The sequence below is a fragment of the Thamnophis elegans genome, chromosome 4 (assembly GCF_009769535.1).
Source record: "Thamnophis elegans isolate rThaEle1 chromosome 4, rThaEle1.pri, whole genome shotgun sequence".
Lineage (NCBI taxonomy): Eukaryota > Metazoa > Chordata > Lepidosauria > Squamata > Colubridae > Thamnophis > Thamnophis elegans.
In genome coordinates, this window is record NC_045544.1 from 84710760 (window position 1) to 84729586 (window position 18827).

The 18827-nt window shown below is 41.1% G+C and overlaps 1 protein-coding gene across 1 annotated transcript in view; it reads right to left on the bottom strand.

The window, feature by feature from the left end:
- LOC116506934 (calpain-14-like) overlaps positions 1-18827 on the bottom strand; it is a 35068-nt gene continuing 16241 nt past the window's right edge. Inside the window, 6 exon segments of the mRNA XM_032214824.1 lie at positions 1-96; positions 1186-1242; positions 2645-2681; positions 3841-4043; positions 13598-13609; positions 14340-14503. Coding sequence (XP_032070715.1) covers positions 16-96; positions 1186-1242; positions 2645-2681; positions 3841-4043; positions 13598-13609; positions 14340-14503 — 554 coding nt within the window. The 3' untranslated portion in view covers positions 1-15.

The window sequence follows — 18827 nt, forward strand, 5'->3', positions numbered from 1 at the left end:
AATACATACTGAGTTTTAGAATCCCATACCAGATATACTTCTCCATGTCATCCTGTTTAGGATCCTTTGCAGCTGCACTGCGTTTACTTCAGGATACTAAAGCAAGGGAGACAAAATTATAGAAAATCCAGTGAATAACATCTTTACATCTAAAATTACTAACGGGGAAGGAAAGATAGGGCATAGTCCTGTTATCTTTTTTTTTTTAATATGGAAACCTGAGGTTTTTTTAAAAAAATCCATTTTTGAATTATGTCAAAGCAATAAAAGAGAAAGGTTTATGATTCTCAATTTAATTAAATTTAATTTTATCCCATCTTTTCTCCATCTATTAGACAATGATATATTAAAAATATTATTCTGTTCAAGCATATACAATCTGTCTTATATTGGACATACTATGTCTGGGCTGCAGAAATCCCAGTGGATCCTTATAAAAACCAAACCTTCTGATTTCTGTACTGTTACTGTCCTCTATTGGTCATATAGATTTTTAGTTCATTTACACTATATTGCCAAAAGTATTCGCTCACAACTGATTCTGATTATTTGGATGGGTGAGCGAATACTTGCAACAATATAGTGTATATCAAGCAAGACCATTGATCTAACTGTTGCTGTACTTTCAGCAAGAACTAGCTATGCCTCTCTGGATTTCAGGTCCACCACACAATACCCAACTTGAAGTTTGAACCAGACATCTTCAACTCCCACTGTGTGCTACTAGACAGGATGGTCCATTTATGACATTTTGGGTCCAGTGATTGCATCATGCAACTAAGGGATACTGACATTTGATGTTGAGAAGGACATTTTTTTCTTATCAGACATTGAAGATTGAATCTTCAAGATGTAATTATCATCAAAGAGGAGGTTTATACTTCAGGCTAAGCCGTGGTTTATTAATCATGGTTACATTCACCAAAATTGCCTGGTTTCATACAAAACATATCCACAAATCCATGGTTTTTAAAACATAAGGGCTGGGTTTACACAGAAGTAAAATTCCACACAAACAATTTTATGATCTTGCTATGTGAGCCCAATTAGAGTATAGTTCTTTAATCAATAGCTACACACCAACAGAGAAATGCCAATTGGAAAACCCATAATTTTTCTGAGAAACTGTTTTTGGTCAAGCATGTTAAAAAAAAGTCCTTAGATGTACCAGAAAGGGATACTCACTTGCTCAAAATACGTAGAGAAGAATTCTTCACAATCTTCATGTTTATCAACTATTTCCTACAAAGAATAAAACAAAAACGCAAAAGATGAAAGGGGGAAATCTATCCAATTTTTCAGGATTTTTCATATTCACCTTTGTTTAAGAATGGACCTTCCCTACAAGTTACTGTCAGCAACTTGTAACTCAGCATATTTATTTATTAGATGTATAGCCAATCTTTCCTTGGGATTTCAAGACAGTACATATAGTACTCCCTCTTCCATTTTCCCTACAACTACAGTGTGAATCTGGGCTGGTAGTTGGTCCCAGGTTAACCAGTCAGTTTCCCTGACTAAAGATGGATTTCAACTTGAGTCTCCATGGTCCTAGTTCAATCACTATATGACCCTGACTTCCCAGTTCTAATTATGTATGTATACAATGTAAAGCCTCAAAATCTAGAAGAATCAAAAACTATCCTGCCCTAGATACATTATTGATTCTCTATAAATGTGTTTAGGCTCATGAGATATCCATCTAAGTCTTCAACATTGGCACATTTATGTGCCTCCCGGCTAAACTGTTAAATTGTGTGTTGCACAGAGGTCATCAAAAAATGTTAGCATCTCCTGAATCATTTTATTTGCCATATTCTGCAATTCATGGCTAGCAATTGCCTTATTGATCCATACAATATCTTGAGCCTCTTGAAAATCCCCTTTCTTGAACTTTGGCAACAAATGCAGATGATTTTCTTTTTTAGGTGAGGCTCTTAGCTTCAAAAGGTTCCCCCTCCCCGCCCCCTTGGTATAAAAGCATGTGTCATTTGGCTCCCAAAAATGTATACAAAATTTTAATATTGAAACAGATGAACAGAGCTAGAGACATTAACTTAAACCTCAAGGTCAACATCACTAGGAGATTTAAACAGCCTCACTGCCTCTTCAAATTTGGACAGAAAGCATGCTAGCAGCCCCTCACTGTTCTTTTAAAACTGAGATTAAATGATGCTATTCTCAATAGCAATCTATTTATCTATTCTACCTTAGTCACAGCTTAGTAAGAGACAGTGCATGTGTTTTGGGTCCCTGTGGCATTTAGCTAGTGAGTTCTCAAGATTTTCTTTCTTGATCAGCTATTATGCTTTAAGTCAAAAGAAATATTCACTGCACATGAGTGATGAAGGAGAGATCTTATGTTGCCATTTCTACATTATGAAGTACTATGAGTTATGTTTCCTTTGCTTTCTGCTACCCTTTAAAAGCACACCGCAAGGATGGCTCAATCACTCCTACTTTTTCTTTAATTTTTAGTCTGACATTCAGGTGTCACGACTGACAATCAGAATCCATTTGTAAATTTAGCTCACTGATGGCCTCATCCCCATTCAGGTTATGCCTCTGAGAGCAGTTAAGCAGAAAAGAACAAAAGACAAAACAAAGTAGCAGCTATACGGCATGATTCCTGATCATATCTCACCTTTGAAAGGACACAGTTCAAGTCTCCACCCAATTCACTTTAAAAAAGAAGAAAGAAACCACCATGAATATTAGAATGATGAAGTGGGTATCATGATTTATCTAGACTGAGATCTGTTGTTTTATCTTGATCTTGAGATCTGATATTTTATCTTGCTTCAAAGTATATTTTAGATTTTTGAACTTGAATAAAAATTTAATTTAATAGTAATTTAATTTAATTATTATTTTAAAAACTTTAAAAACGTTTAGGTTGCTCATGCAGCTGATTCAGATGAGCAGTAACGGAAGCCTGATTGTGGTATATCAGCAAATCTTTTTGACACCCTCCTCCAAATTGTCCTAGTAAAGTTAAGAAAGCTTTAGAGAAGCACAGTGGATTGTGTCTCGAAGGATTGTGAGTTCCATTATTATTTTAAACCAATTTCTCATCTCGGAACTCTTTTACTTCTTTGGCATCCACATCCAAATGGCAAATCTCTGGGTTCTATAAAATGCAGAGTACTTCATACAGGCCTTAAATATGCACAGAAAGATCTACTCAAGGGTGGGCTGCTAGGGGTTTGCCTGGGTTCGGGAGAACCATAGCTAAAATTATAGCCAGTTTGGAGAACCTCCAAATCCCCACCCCTGGCTGGCCCTGCCCACCCACACCACCCCTCCCAGGAGTCTCCACATGGTCCCTTTTGGATGCGAGGTAAGTGCAGGGCCTACACGAAGGTTAGGGAGGGGGAAAAACAGGTCTCCCAGAAGTTCTGGAAATCTGGAAACAGGCCTGTTTCCACCCTCCAGAGGGCCTCTGGAGCCTGGAGGAAGCAGTTTTTAACCTCCCAGAGGTTTGAAGAAAGCCTCCAGAGCCTGGGGAAGGTGAAAATGCCCTCCGCCGCCATGATGCAGGAGGCTGACTAGGCCATGCCAACCATGGCCATGCCCACCCAGCAACTGGGCAGAGAACCTGTTGCTGAAATTTTTGAAGCCCACCCATGGATCTACTGGTTACCCAAATACCAAGCTCAGTGGCACTTCACAGCATGCTATGATGTTTGAAGAAATGAAACTATGAATGTGGTGAAAAAGGAGATAAAAGAAAGCAGAACTGAGGAGCACAGACGTTTTGCTGGAAACACACAGGAGGAATTGAAAACAAGAAGTCTGGGTGTAGGGATGTTCTTTGCAAACTAAAAAAGAATTTCTTACTGCAGGCTGTGCTTTCTGGAGAAGATTCTCAAGATGAACTCTGACTCCTGATGAGGTTCAAAGGTAGAGGGAACCACCACGTAAGTCCCAGGAGGGAGGCGGAAATCCTGAGTCACTTCCCTATCATTCACAAAGAGCGACTGACCCAAAGGTTTGTTCCAGATGAAGAAAGAATGAGGCAGCTTTTTATTATTATCGCAGGACTAAAAAATAAAACAGGAAAATAAATCAAGGGCATTTACCATGGTGACTGAGAATTTTTTAAAAAAAATAATGGAAGGGAAATGAATGTTTATATGTTCATGCTGTTCACAATGTTGGCTCAGGCCCTGGGAACAAATATACATATCATCAGGGGTGGAATTCAGCCAGTTCGGATTGGTTCAGTTACATCTTGTTCGCCTAACCGGTAGTTGCAAGGACAGGCTGGCCCTGCCCACCCCACCCCTCCCAGGAGTCTTCATGAAGCCTATTTTGGCGGGTGCTCTGGGAGGGAGAAAAATGGGCCTCCCGGAAGTTCCAGAAGTCTGGAAACGGGCCCATTTCCAGCCTCCAGAGGGCCTTTGGTCGCACTGACCGATGATCTCTGGAGAGCCAGGGATGGAGGTCATTCCTTCATCCTAGTGCTCCTTGGCCTCTCAGCGGCCTTCGATACCATCGACCATGGTATCCTTCTGCGACGGTTACGAGAGGTGGGAGTGGGCGGCACCGTCCTTCGGTGGTTCTCCTCCTACCTCTCGGACAGGTCGCAGTCAGTGTTAGTTGGGGGAAAGAGGTCGACCCCTAGGCCCCTGAAATATGGGGTTCCTCAGGGTTCGGTCCTGTCCCCCCTTCTGTTCAATATCTACATGAAGCCACTGGGTGAGATCATTCGACGGCACGGGATAAAATACCATCAGTATGCAGCCGACACTCAGTTGTATCTGTCTGCCCCGTGGCAACTCAGTGAAGCGGTTGACACAATGCGCCAGTGCCTGGAGGCTGTCAGGGTCTGCATGGGAGTTAACAAGCTTGTACTCAATCCAGACAAGACCGAGTGGCTGTTGTGTTTCCCTCCCAAGAATTTGGCCAGTATTCCATCGCTCAGGCTGGGGGGTGAAAATTTACGCCCCTCAGACAGGGCGCGCAACTTGGGAATCCTCCTGGACCCACAGCTGACCTTAGAACATCACCAGTCGGCTGTGACCAGGGGGGCATTTGCCCAGGCTCGCCTGGTGCACCAGTTGCGCCCCTACCTGAACCGGGAGGCACTCGCAACAGTCACTCACACCCTCGTGACCTCAAGACTGGACTACTGCAATGCGCTCTACATGGGGCAGCCTTTGAAGAGTATTCGGAGACTTCAACTCATCCAGAATGCAGCCACGCGAGCAATTGTGGGTGTACCTCGGTACACCCATGTTACACCTGTCCTCCGCGAGCTGCACTGGCTACCGATCGGTCTCCGGATACACTTCAAAGTGCTAGTCGTAACTTATAAAGCCCTTCATGGTATTGGACCTGGGTACTTGAGAGACCGCCTGCTGCCAATTACCTCCCATAGACCCGTTAGATCGCACAGGGTCGGCCTCCTCCGGGTTCTGTCCACCAGCCAATGCCATCTGGCTACCACCCGGGAGAGGGCCTTCTCTGTAGCAGCTCCGGCCCTTTGGAATGAGCTCCCCGTGGAGATTCGGACCCTCACCTCTCTCCAGGCCTTCCGGAAAGCTGTCAAAACCTGGCTGTGCCGGCAGGCCTGGGGTTGATGAGTTCCCCTCCCCTCTCGACTTGTATGGCTGTATGACTTTTGTGTATTTTAATTATGTGTATTGTGTCTGTGTCCCCTTTTCCCCTTCGGAGTTGTTTGCCACCCTGAGTCCCTCCCGGAGAAGGGCGGCATACAAATAAACTAAATCTGAATCTGAATCTGAATCTCTGGAGCACGGGGAGGCTGCTTTCGCTCTCCTGGAAGCTCACACAAAGCCTCTGGAGCCTGGGGAGGGTGATAAGCCCCCCTTCATGGTGCAGGAGCTTGAGTAGGCCATGCCCCACATGGTTACGCCCACCCAACAACCAGGCAGAGAACCAGCTCCTAAAATTTTTGAATCCCACCCCTGCATACCATCCTGTTCCTGTATTAAAAACAGATGCTGGAGATCGTTTCTATATATTTCTAGATGAAATGCAACACTAAAAAGTAAGACTGGTTAAGCTTAATGCAGCTTTTATGGAACAAACAAGAACAGGAACACTGTGAAAAACATAGACTTGGTATTCTCGGGTTACATACAAAAATGGAGCTAAATACAATTTGAAAACATTTGGATCACCCTATTATTGCACTTTTTTTAGTTCTTGTGTTCGCTTGTGTCTTATTCTCAGAGTGCCTGGACAAGTCCTTGCAGTTTTGTTGGCAGGTTTTTACAAAAGTCATTTGCTATTGCCTCCTTCCTAGGGCTGAGAGAGAGTAACTGGCCCAAGGCCGGTCTCCTGGCTTTGTGCCTATAGTGGGAGTAGAACTCACAGTCTCTGTTTCTAGTTTGATGCCTTAATAACTATACCAAACTGTCTCTTGCATGCTCCTGACATAGTATTGAATCATCGACAGGTTTCTTTCTGGTGCTCCAATTGCAGTCAGGCATGGTGCATGATGTGCAATCAAGAATAATATGCAAACTAAATGTGATACAAAATGCAGCAGCTTCAGCAATGATGCATATATCCTGATACAGTTAGGTGAACTTACTTTGTGAATAACTTACTCAACTTTGTGAACTGCATTGGCTGCCATTTGGCTTCTAGATGCAATTCAACATGCCAGTTGACCCAGAGGTGGGTTGGTCCCGGTTTGGCCCAGTTTGGGCAAACCAGTAGTGGCGGTGGCAGGAGGTTCCACCCACCTGCCTGGATGCTTCTGTGCATGTGCAGAAGTGTTGTGCGCGTGAGCGAACACAAGCAAACTGGTAGCCCCGGATTTGCAAACCACCTCTGAGTTATCTCCTTCAAAGACCTACAAAACTCCAGACCAGATCTGATAGATCACCTTCTCTTATATTTATCTGCCAGTACAGCCAGTTCAAATAGATTCAACCTTCTCCAAGTTCTGCCCCCATTAGGTCTTGGAGAATCTCTTGGAAACTGTTCTGAGCTGATTATTCAGAGGGCTTAAAACTGTACCCAAAGAAAGCATAGGGAAAAAGGGAAGGAAGTGAAACTGAGGAAAGACTAACATGGGGAGATGAGTGAAATGGCTCAAATATTTGTTGGGTTCAGCCGTAAAGTTTAATTTCTATTAAAACATACCATATGCATTTTAGAATATTATTGGTGTGGAGGCTGGGTTGACTAATATTCTAGTCATAGGGAGTAAAAACTGTCAGGAGAAGACAGAAACACTGACCATTCCCAGTGAAAATCTGTCACATCTGCACTTAATATTAATATGTTTAAACATTCCAGAATGGTTTTTGGTAAGCATGTTTAGAATTACAACTGTAGATATGCAGTTTGAGCACTGCATATGATCATGAAGAAAAACATGCCCTTTGACTAGGTATTTCTATCACAGAGAATACTCCGCATAGAAAGGCTATCAATAATTACATTGGCTAAGAAAAACGGAGCCTCCTGGAGCCAGCCATACCTCACAATGACTCTGACATTTTACTCTCCAATGGACTTTGTTACCACAAGAGCATTTGCAGAGCAACTTTTGCCCTCTCCCTCACTCTCGTTGTATTTCTCTCTTGCTAATGGAGCAATTTATCATCTGCTAAGAGGGTGGAGTTGCCCCTTAGAATGCATCATATATTAAATGCAAAGCATTTATGCTTTGGTCAATGCTGTGATTCATTGTATTTCCAATTTTAAAACTGCTCTTGGTTTTGTACTTCACTATATTAATCTTGATGTTCAATACATGTCTGAAATTACCTCTTAGCAGTCTCCAGTTCCAAGCTTCAATAAGCTTAAATGGCAAAGTGTTGTCTCCCAATTGGTCCAAAGTGCCACATGAAAGACAAATAGATTTAGTTTCCCTGCTCTAGCCGGATAATATAGCTAGCCATCCCCTATAGCCTTAAGAGCTCCCTATGGAAAGCAATGACAACCTGACAGGTTTTACAGCAAAGCAACATGTAGAGTTTAGCTTTTAAAGCACAAAAGCCTGGTGGGTTCACTCAGGAACAGAATATTCTCATTAAATCTGAAGTAAAAATTCAGAACATTTGGAGGGTTGTCACAATTTGAATTTGTGTACTACTCTCCAACCTTAATAAAACCTGAGTGCCTTTGACAAGTTGCACACTCTCTTTGGGATTTGAGTTGCGTCAGTCATTACATGCAAGCTCATTTAAGGGACGCTGTATGCAGTAAACTGAATTTAATTTAAAAAGTCTATCCAACTTGCTGCAAGTTGTTCTCTACCTTTCCATTTTCCTACTGTTATGGCCTTCAAGAAGCTGAAAACCTGGACACAATGTATGCCAAATATGATAGTTTGAGCCTTGTCATTAATGTCTTCAGTAAGGACTCTGATTGTCTTGCTCTATGATCCATTCATTGATTTTTATTGTTACCCATAGTATTCCCAAGAGTCTCCTCTATCACAAAACTTCAAAAATGTCATTGCTCCTTCCATTTGCATCTTCAAAATCCAATTTTCCCTAATTCCACAGAGTACCCCAGGGAAAACTATTGTCTGGACAATTTCGTTCTTTATAGTTAGTGACTTGTCATTTATCTTTTCCATGTCTTCATTGTTGTCCTACTAAGTGCTGATTTACATCATATTTCATGATTACTGATTCCCTAACTGTTGATAGTCAATCCTACATCATCTCACATACATTATCTAGAATCATGTATGTATGTATGCTATATATATATATATATATATATATATATATATATATATATATATATATATATATACATACATATACATACATACATACACATACACACACACACACACACACACAGTCATATAATAAAAATAAATAAATAAATAAATAAATCAGGCAAAAATGTAGAGGAATAGGTAATGACTTTGAAGGACAGTAGAAAGAGCCACAACTAAGTCAGCGGTGAGATAAGAGAAGCATGAGCCTGGGCCTAACAATTAGTTTGAGTAAACATCTCAAACAGACCCTCCCTAGCACACACTAAGATAAAGTGAGGCAGAGGGCAGATTTGAAGATTTTGTTATTACTTTAGCTCAACATAAAAGTAGCCCTTATCTATATGGCAACAGTTTTTACTCTGATTTATCTTGTTAGGCTGACATCAATCTTAGTAGTTCTTATTCCAATGGAACACGTTCATTAGAGAACGTCATATGACACCTAATTGTAGTTTTTCATTGCCAAATGGAAATATAATATATCCAGGATCTTTAGTTACTTACTAGACGGTTCATAACCCATTGGCTCACCATTTGAGAGATAGTTCTTTGCCAAACTAGACAAACAGAATGACCACAGTCAGGCAAAAAAGCAATTAGGAGTGGGAGTGATCTTTGACTTCCTGCTGACTTCCTCATTGACCTTTCTTTCTGCCAGGAAGCTGGCAAGAATGTTAGAATTATTATATGTCCCAGCTGACCTTGACAATGCAGAGGTACTATAGCATGGTGGTGCTGAAACTACCACAATTCTGCCAAATCTCAGTCCCATGGTTTCCATATTGGGGGTACATTCTTTAAGCTAGCCTATCTGAAATATGTTGATATGTTGATTCACCATTTCTTCAACTGAAGGTTACAAATGCACAAGGAGAGTTTCAATGGCATATAGATTTGTGATATGGATTTTATCTTGGCACTAATGCACTCTCTTTTTTATGTTTACAGACTATTCTCAGGCTACCTTAGTAACAGTTTTATGCCATTTATGGTTCTGATTTGATGGTGACTGTTGACTTTATATTGATTATGTTATCCTATTAGTATTGTTCTAAATAAAGTTTGATGTTATTAGATTGGACAACAAAGATTTTGCTTCCTCAACACTCTTGGGCTTATTTTATAGATTTTGGGCTGCTAATCACACAAATAACCTGTGATGTAACCTATTACATGCTGTTTTATAGTCTTCTTACACAATGGCAATGGACACCTTTCAGTATCTGTTAGTTATGTTGCATACATGAAAGAACAAAAACATGGAACTGATGTTGAAGCACATTCAGTACACCAGATACAGCTGGAATATTTGTGGATATCTAAAAGTAGTGACTTCACTGCTTGGAATGCAGTCTGAGTACACTAAGTACTGTTGTTACATACGTGAATGGGACAGCTGTGCAAGAGAGTTGCATTGTATTAAAAGCAAAGAGTCACTTTGAAAGAATTTTGGTTCCAGGCCAAAAAAAAAAAAGGTGCATGAACCACTTGTTGCCCAATAAAGATATTTTTGCCTCCACTTCACATAAAACCTGAACTAATGAAAATTCAATGGACACGGAAAGTGAAGGTTTTCATTATTTGAGACAGATGTTTCAGAGAATAACTGATGCCAAGATTAAGAAAGGCAAATTTGTTAGTCCACAGACCAGATACATTATCAATGACAAGTGGTTTGAAGCGGTGTGAAATCTAAAATTTTACCTACCAGTTCTGTGGGCGTGGCTTGGTGGAAGGGAGGGTCATGTGACTGGATGGGCATGGCCAATTTTTTTTCACTTTTTAAAGCATTTTTTCCTACCTATTCACCCGAACCGGCAGGAAAAAAAGGTTTAAAAGAGGGGGGGGGGCTTCTAACAATCTCGCAGCTCAGCTGTGAGCCACAAGATCATCGGAAGCTTTCCGCCCCACACTTTTTAAAGCATTATTTTCCTGCTGGTTTGGGTGAATAGGCAGGAAAAAATGCTTTAAAAAGCGGGTGGAAGTTTCTGACGATTGTGTGGTTCACAGCTGAGCTGCACAATTCTTGAAGCTTTTTTTACTACCGGTTCGCAGAACCAGGGACAATTGTTCCTACCGGTTCAGCCAAACTAGGAGGATTTCACTCCTGGTTTGAAGATCTGTTAGTGGGGCTAGAGAAAATCACCTGGAAAGCATTCAAAGATGTTGAAATTTGTCTTGGCAGCTACAGAGCACCAACTAATCAGCTGATTGACAAACTTCTTACAGCACACAAGACCATGAAGTGCAATTTGTCACCAAAGATTCCTTTCTAGTCTAGACAGACATGGTGAAAGTTTCATCAGCATATTGCCACAATGGAAAAACAGTATCACGGCAACTGGAGTCCGTGCTGGATAACAGTTGTTCACATAGCAGCAAGATACATTCAGACACTGAGTACAAACAAAAATCAGCAGCAAACACTTTTAGCCCTCTTGACCTCATGCAGTACATCAGAAACGTAATGCAATTAAATATATTGTAGTCATTAAAGGTTAATTTCATATTTCTCAAGATTCCTGTGTGATTCAGTATGCTGAATATATTGCATTCCATTTGAAGGAGTCTATCTTAATTACCAAAAGTTTTTCAGAAAACAAAACTTTTGGAAAAAAATCTTGTCATTATAAGCAAAATTGTCCAGAGCATATTATCATTCATGCATCACTAGCTGGAGCCATACAAGTATCCCTGTTCCCTGAAATAAGATCTCCCTGGATAATAAGTCCAATTGGGCTTTTGAGTTGCATGTGTTCAAATAAACCCTCCCCCCAAAATACACCCTCCCCGAAAATATTGCAAACCAGCAGCAGCCATGAGGTGACCATGCTCCCAGCCCTCCGCACCTCAAAAATAATAAGATCCTGAAATAATGCCAAGTGCTTATTTTGGAGGTCAAAAGAAAATAAGACCCTTTCTTATTTTCAGGGAACATGGTAGTCTCAACTTATGACCAGTCACTTAGTGACTGTTCAATGTTATGACAGACACCACACACACACACACACACCAAAGGCTACTTATGATTCAGTTTTGAAATTAGGGCCACTGCAGTGCCCCTGCAGTCATTTGCCCATATGACCAACTGCAGGGATGCTGTAGCGCCCCTGCTAGCTATCTCCCCCCCCTCTTCCTGCCCTGCTGGGTCTCCACAGGCCTTGGCCAGCTTCACCCTCCAAGGGTCTTGGGCTGCTAAACAGAGGTGCTGTGCTCACATTCTCACACATTCTTGTGATAAGATGATACTTTTCCAAATCATTGTCAAAGCACATGTAGCCACATGAAAGTGCACTTGAATCAGTGGTGGGATTCAAAAATATTTACTTACCAGTTCTGTGAGCGTGGCTTGATGGCATGGCATAGTGGGGGCGTGTCAGGGGAAGGATACTGTTAAAATCTCCATTCCTTCCCCACTCCAGGGGAAGGTTACTGGGGACTTGGGAGGCAGAGAATAGATGGGAGAGAGTCCAGTCAGAGATGGTATTTACCAGTTCTCTGAACTACTCAAAATTTCCGCTACCGGTTCTCCAGAACTGGTCAGAACCTGCTGAATACCACCTCTGACTTGAATTATCAATGAAAATGTCTATACATTTACATTAACACATCAATTTGTAAAACAAAGTGTTTGACAAAATATAGACATTATAAATTGGCTATAATCTGAATGTGGTCAGATTATTTGATAGTAACATATATAAAAATGATAGTACATAAATTTGATAGTACATATATAAAAATGATACTGAGGAAACTGGAGCGAAAAGAAAAGGGAAAAAAGAATAAAGAAAAATTACAATTCCTGAATAAAAATGAAAACATGAAAAAACAATTAGAATATTAGGCTTCTGCTCTCCCAAAAGTTCCCAACTACAGGGACTTAACTAAGAATTCAGGTGATGGAAACCAAATGTTAGAGAATTGTTCATGTTGGAAAAGCTGTTCTACTGAACAATGCTATCTAATCTCCTGAATGCAGCTTAAATTATTTAAATTTGAAAAAGTCAACATATTTGAATGACGTAGCTTAGACTATTATTTAAGGCTAGCTATATGCAGTGGGAGAAAAATGTTTATATCGATTTAGTGGCATCTACAAGTAATTTCCACAAATCAGCCAAAATGGTAGTTGAACATCTCCCAGTAATTTATAATTATAGAGCCAGAAAAGAAAGGGGAAAAAGGGGGAAAAATGTAATAAAACCATTTCTCACTCACCTTGTCTACTACTTCTGGGCATATCCCAGGAACAGTGCCATTAATCCTTAATTAAGCCCATAAAAGTGCATTATCTTGAAATGTATTCAATCACTTTGGCATTAACAGTCTTTTTTTTTCTAATTTCCTTAAGAAGCTTATCTAAAATAAGAACAAGGAACACTTGAATACCATATCTAAACACTCACATTGACAGTGTTCAGATCTGGAAAAGGAAAAAACCAAACCCTGAAATTGTGAACAATTTCAATAATAACTTCCAACAAAAAATATTAAGATTTCAGTCTGAATATTTCACCCTATGAAAGCAATATATTTCAACGTTTTCACATAAAGGACCTGTGTATTTTATGATGTATGATACTTAAAATAAATCCAGTGCAATCACTGAGACATGTTCTTCATTACTAATTTAAGTCTATTGCACTTCAGATTGTCTACCTTCAACATCATGTCTCCAACATTAAGACCCTGAATAAATGAAAATCATATTCACAGCAGAAATTAATACAACAGAAAGTCAGTTTTGTGCACTCATTTAGGTTAGTTGCACATTTTCTGCTTAACCTTAATTCGGTTAAAAAAGCAAAGTAATGTATAAGATCTATTGTACCAAACTGTGCCCCCGCACACACACACAAATGTTCTACATACCTCCTGGTCGACCTAGAAAGAAGAGAAAGGACATGTGTCAACAAGTAAACACCAAGTCTTTTAAAGTGAGAATTGTTAAGTAATAGACCTAATCAGAACATGAAAGCACTAAACTCATCAATCAGACCCTCTACCCTTGTTTATTAGTCTTTTGCAGGTTGTTTAGGCCTACATTGTCTTTAAAACCCTTTTCACCTTTTTTAAAGTGTACAAGAAATTGTGCTAAATATAGTAGAAAATGTTGGTGTGTTTGCTAGCGAATTATCCCGGAGTCCTATGGGATTGGGCGCATATAAATTTATTAAATAATAATAATAAAATCAGGAAAGGTTTTGATTGCTATGCAAAACTTGGGTGTAGAATCTTATCTATATTTATTTACATGATATTCTTGTAATCCTGACCCTTCTTTTTTCTGCTTGTAGTTTATAATCTCTTATCTTAATTTAATAACAATCTTTATAAGGCTAAATAGTTTTGATATGTTATTATAGGTTCTAACTAGAACAAGAAAATTAAATACAAACTAGAAAGAAAAAGAGTAAAAGATTCAAGCAAAGAAAAAAAATGACTAAATATTCAGTGCCTATTTTATGGAACTGGGACATCTCTGTTGGTTAAGATCACAGACCCGTATTGGAAAAGAAGTTAGTGTTTATAGTATTTGCTTGGCAAAGCCAACGAGCTTCCTTCTCTTCATCTTGAGCAATTCTAACTCCCATTTAAGCATAATTCTCTTTACCTTATAAAGTGATAATCCTATGTGCAAATGAGGGACCCAATTCCGATGTTTGCCACTATGTTTTTGGATCAGAGACACCAACACGTTGCAGAAGTATAAAGATCTTTTGCTTCCGTTGCCTGGCAAAACTTTCAACAAGTATTGGGGATTCATCCAAAAAGAACCTGAGGGAGGAAAGGGCAAAAATGCAGACCTCAGTCCCCAGAATGTCATTCTGTGCCTAGTTGTAAAATTTATGTGAAGAGACTGCTAACCACAACAAAAATCCACAAAAATGGAATAGAGTTAACATTAAGAAAAATGTCACATAGACCATAAACTATTTTATTGATCTAGCTGGTCTGGTTTAAAATAAGCAAGCAAGAAAAATATTTTCCAAGGTAAGATTTAGATTTAGATTTTAGATTTATTAGTATTTGTAGGCCGCCCTTTTCCTGAGGGGACTCAGGGCGGCTCACATAAAATCGGGGAAGGGGAATACAGACGTTAAGATAGAGACATATAATAAAATAGTAAACAACATACATTCATCATTCGGGAGGGGTAAACTATCCTTGTCCCCCGGCCTGACGGGGCGAGCCAGTCTTAAGGGCTGTGCGGAAGGCCTGGACGGTGGAGAGGGTGCGAATCTCTACGGGGAGCTCGTTCCAAAGGGTCGGGGCTACTACTGAGAAGGCCCTCCTCCTTGTAGTTGCCAGCCGACATTGGCTGGCCGATGGAATGCGGAGGAGGCCTAATCTATGTGATCTTATTGGTCGCAGGGATGTAATTGGCAGAAGGCGGTCTCTCAAGTATCCAGATCCACTGCCATGTAGGGCTTTATGGGTGACTAATAGCACCTTGAAGACTGTATACATTAAAAGAACTAAATGTCTTCCTTAGCAGTTATGAGGGTTCAATAATAGAGAATGTTACCCATCTGGTGTTCACAAAATATTTTGGACTGCAACTCCCATTTGCCTTAACGAACACAGCCAAATCATGAATAAAAAAAGCTGCAGGCTGAAATACTTGGAAGGATCAAAACACTTGAGGAAGACGGTGGCCATTTCCATATGGCTTCATTTATACTTTCCAATTGCTCTACATCCTTTTTGAAACTTTATCTTTGATCATCTTCAGCGTTACAAAAATTGGAACACACAGCAAATAGTGAATACTATGGAAATCTTCTCTTACTAATAGGAGAATGCAAAACCTTTTACCCATTCAATGCCCTCCACCATCTACTATAGGTCCTACAAGCAACATGTCAAGCACACAGCTGATATAAAACAAAGAAATTAAATAATTGTTACCATTCCTACAAAAGCTTTTTTTTTAAAGGAGTGTATATAATTTTGATTTTCTGGACGGGCTCAAAGGATTGGGAATGAGGGAGGGGACATTTTATCCAGCCCGCGGAAATTGTGAATGTGTGGTTTTTGTTTTTAAAGTGTTGTCTCTGTCTAGTCTTCCCCTTCCCTTGTCTATTGTGAGCCGCCCGGAGTCCTCGGGAGTGGGCGGCGTACAACACAATAAAAAGCTAAAACTAAAACTAAAAATTATGGTTTCTTCTCCTTGTTCCTTCAGGGCTGGTTTTAGTAGGTGTTAGATGGAAAAGATACTCCTGTTCCCAACTACTCCTTTGCGGGGTGCCACAAAGGTTTGATTTTCTCCAACTTTTATTCAACATGTACTGTATGTGAAATTGCTGCATGGAGCTTATCCACCAGTTTGGGATTTAGTATCATCCATAAGCTGATGGTACCCAATTAGATCATTCAGCCCCAGTCCAATCAAGTAAGACAATCCTGGCCCAGTTCCTCAAAGCTGAGTGGATCTAAATGTGGTGGATGTTTTTGATTAAGTTCCAGCAAGACTGGGTAGATACAGTTATTGGGGAAACTAGTTTAGGGAGGCATTGTAATTTTTAGCGTTGGGGGGAATTGCATGTCCCCATTCAAAAGTAGTGCTCAACTTGGGGCTTTCATGGATTCACAGCTCCTGCTTGATGGACACGTGGCATCTGTGATGTGCAAGTTGCACCCTTTCCTCAGATAGGAAGGTATTCAGACAGACATTCATGCCCTAAATACTTCACAGCTTGAATATTACATTTGGTCTATAGGAGACTGCTACTGAATACCACTCAGAAATTTCAACTGGTCCCAGAATTCAATGGCATGGCATATATGACATCTTTTCTCTGCAAACCTGCATTGGGTGTGGTTCAATGTACTGGTTATGATGTTATACAGCCCTATATAGCATAAACCTTAGTTATTAGTGTTCCAACATCTCAAGGGTTGCCACAAAGAAGAGGGAGTCAAACTATTCTCCAAAGCACCTGAGGGCCAGAACAAGAAGTAATGGGTAGAAACTAAACAAGCAGAGAAGCAACTTAGAACTGAGAAGAAATTTCCTGACAGAACAATTAATCAGTGGAACAACTTGCCTCCAGAAGTTGTGATGCCCCAACACTGGAAATTTTTAAGAAGATGTTGGATAATCATTGTCTGAAATGGTATATAGGGTTCCTGCCTGAGCAGGGGGTTGGACTAGAAGACCTCCCAGGTCCCTTCCAGCTCTGTTATTCTATTCTAATTCTATTCTATTCGAGGTGGCATCTGCCCAGCTAATTTAAGATTTAGGTTATTTTATTTATTTAATTAATTAATTAATTAATTAATTAATTAATTAATTAATTAGTTTGTATGCTGCCCATTCTCGGAAGACTCAGGGTGGCTTACAAATAAAAGGGAAAGGGGATATAAAAACTAAAAAAAATAAAACAATTAAAAATTCCACCGCATTCATAACTTAGGATGGGGCTGGATAAATCAACAGCCCCAGGACTGCCGGAACAGCCAGGTCTTGGTCGCTTTGCGGAAGGCCGGAAGGGTAGAAGGGTCCAGATCTCAATGGGGAGATCGTTCCATAGGGCCAGAGTAGCTACAGAGAAGGCCCTCCCCCGGGGGGTCGCAAGCAGACATTGACTGGCAGATGGAATCCGGAGGAGGCCTAGTCTGTACGATCTAATAGGTCTCTGGGAGGTAACTGGCAGGAAGCGGTCTCTCAGTAGCCAGGTCCGATACCATGTAGGGCTTTAAAAGTAACGACTAGCACCTTGAAGTGTGTCTGGAGATCGATAGGAAGCCAGTGCAGCTCGTGGAGGATAGGTGTAACGTGGGTGTACCTAGGTGCACCCACAAACGCTCGAGCAGCTGCATTCTGGACTTGCTGAAGTCCTAGAAAACTCTTCAGGGGCAGCCCCATGTAGAGCGTGTTACAGTAATCCAGTCTTGAGGTGACGAGGGCGTGAGTGACTATCCGAAGGGCCCTCCCGGTCCAGATAGGGTCGCAATTGGTGCACTACAGGCAAACCTGGGCAAAGGTCCCCCTGGTCCACAGCCGACAGGTGATGTTCTAGTATCAGCTGAGGATCCAGGGAGGACTCCCAAATTGTGAGCCCCTCTCTGAGGGGTGTATAATTTCACCCCCACAGGCTAAGAGATGGAATAGCTGGCCCATCCTTGGGAGGGAGCATCAATAGCCACTCAGTCTTGTCGGGATTGAGTGCAAGCTGTTCATTCCCATCCAGACCCTGACAGCCTCCAGGCACTGGCACATCACTTCTACTGCTTCACTGAGTTGGCACGGGGCGGACAGATACAATTGTGTATCATCTGCATATTGGTGATATTTAATCCCGTGCCGGCGTATGATCTCACCCAGCGGCTTTCATGTAGATGTTAAATAGGAGGGGGGACAGGACCGAACCCTGTGGCACCCCATAATTGAGGGGCCTAGGGGTTGATCTCTGCCCTCCAACCAACACCGACTGTGACCTGTCCGAGAGGTAGGAGGAGAACCACTGATGAATGGTGCCTCCACTCCCACCTCCCGCAATCGTCGCAGAAGGATACCATGGTCGATGATATCGAAGGCCGCTGAGAGGTCAAGAAGCACTAGGATAGAGGAATGACCCCTATCCCTGGCTCGCCAGAGATCATCGATCAGCGCGACCAAAGCAGTTTCCGTGCTGGCAAATTTGGGGGTCTTTCAATTAAACCATGTCATCTATCAGTACCCAAGAAGCTCTCTTCTCTGCCAGAGTGGCTGTTCTCTGCAATGAGGTTCCCATTGAGGGTCAGATGGCTCCAATCCTGTTGACATTCTGGGGACCATAAACACTGGTTGTTCTCCAAGACTGGGGGGGGGGGTTTCGATGGCTAGCGCCTCTGTTAGATTATTTTTTTATTATTATGGTTTTTTATATTGTATGGTATTTTGTGGTTTGCCCAAAGCTGCTTGCAGTCAAATGGCATCAAACTGAATAATAACAACAACAACAATACCCATCAAGATAAGGCGAGTTGATTTGGAGTCCTGGTTTTGGAACAAAAAAAGCATAAAGTAGCTGCTTTGCCATCCCACACCAAAAGCCCAATAAAAAGCCTGGCACTTTGTGTTTAAGTGGAGGAGGAAATAATGAAAACTCTTGTC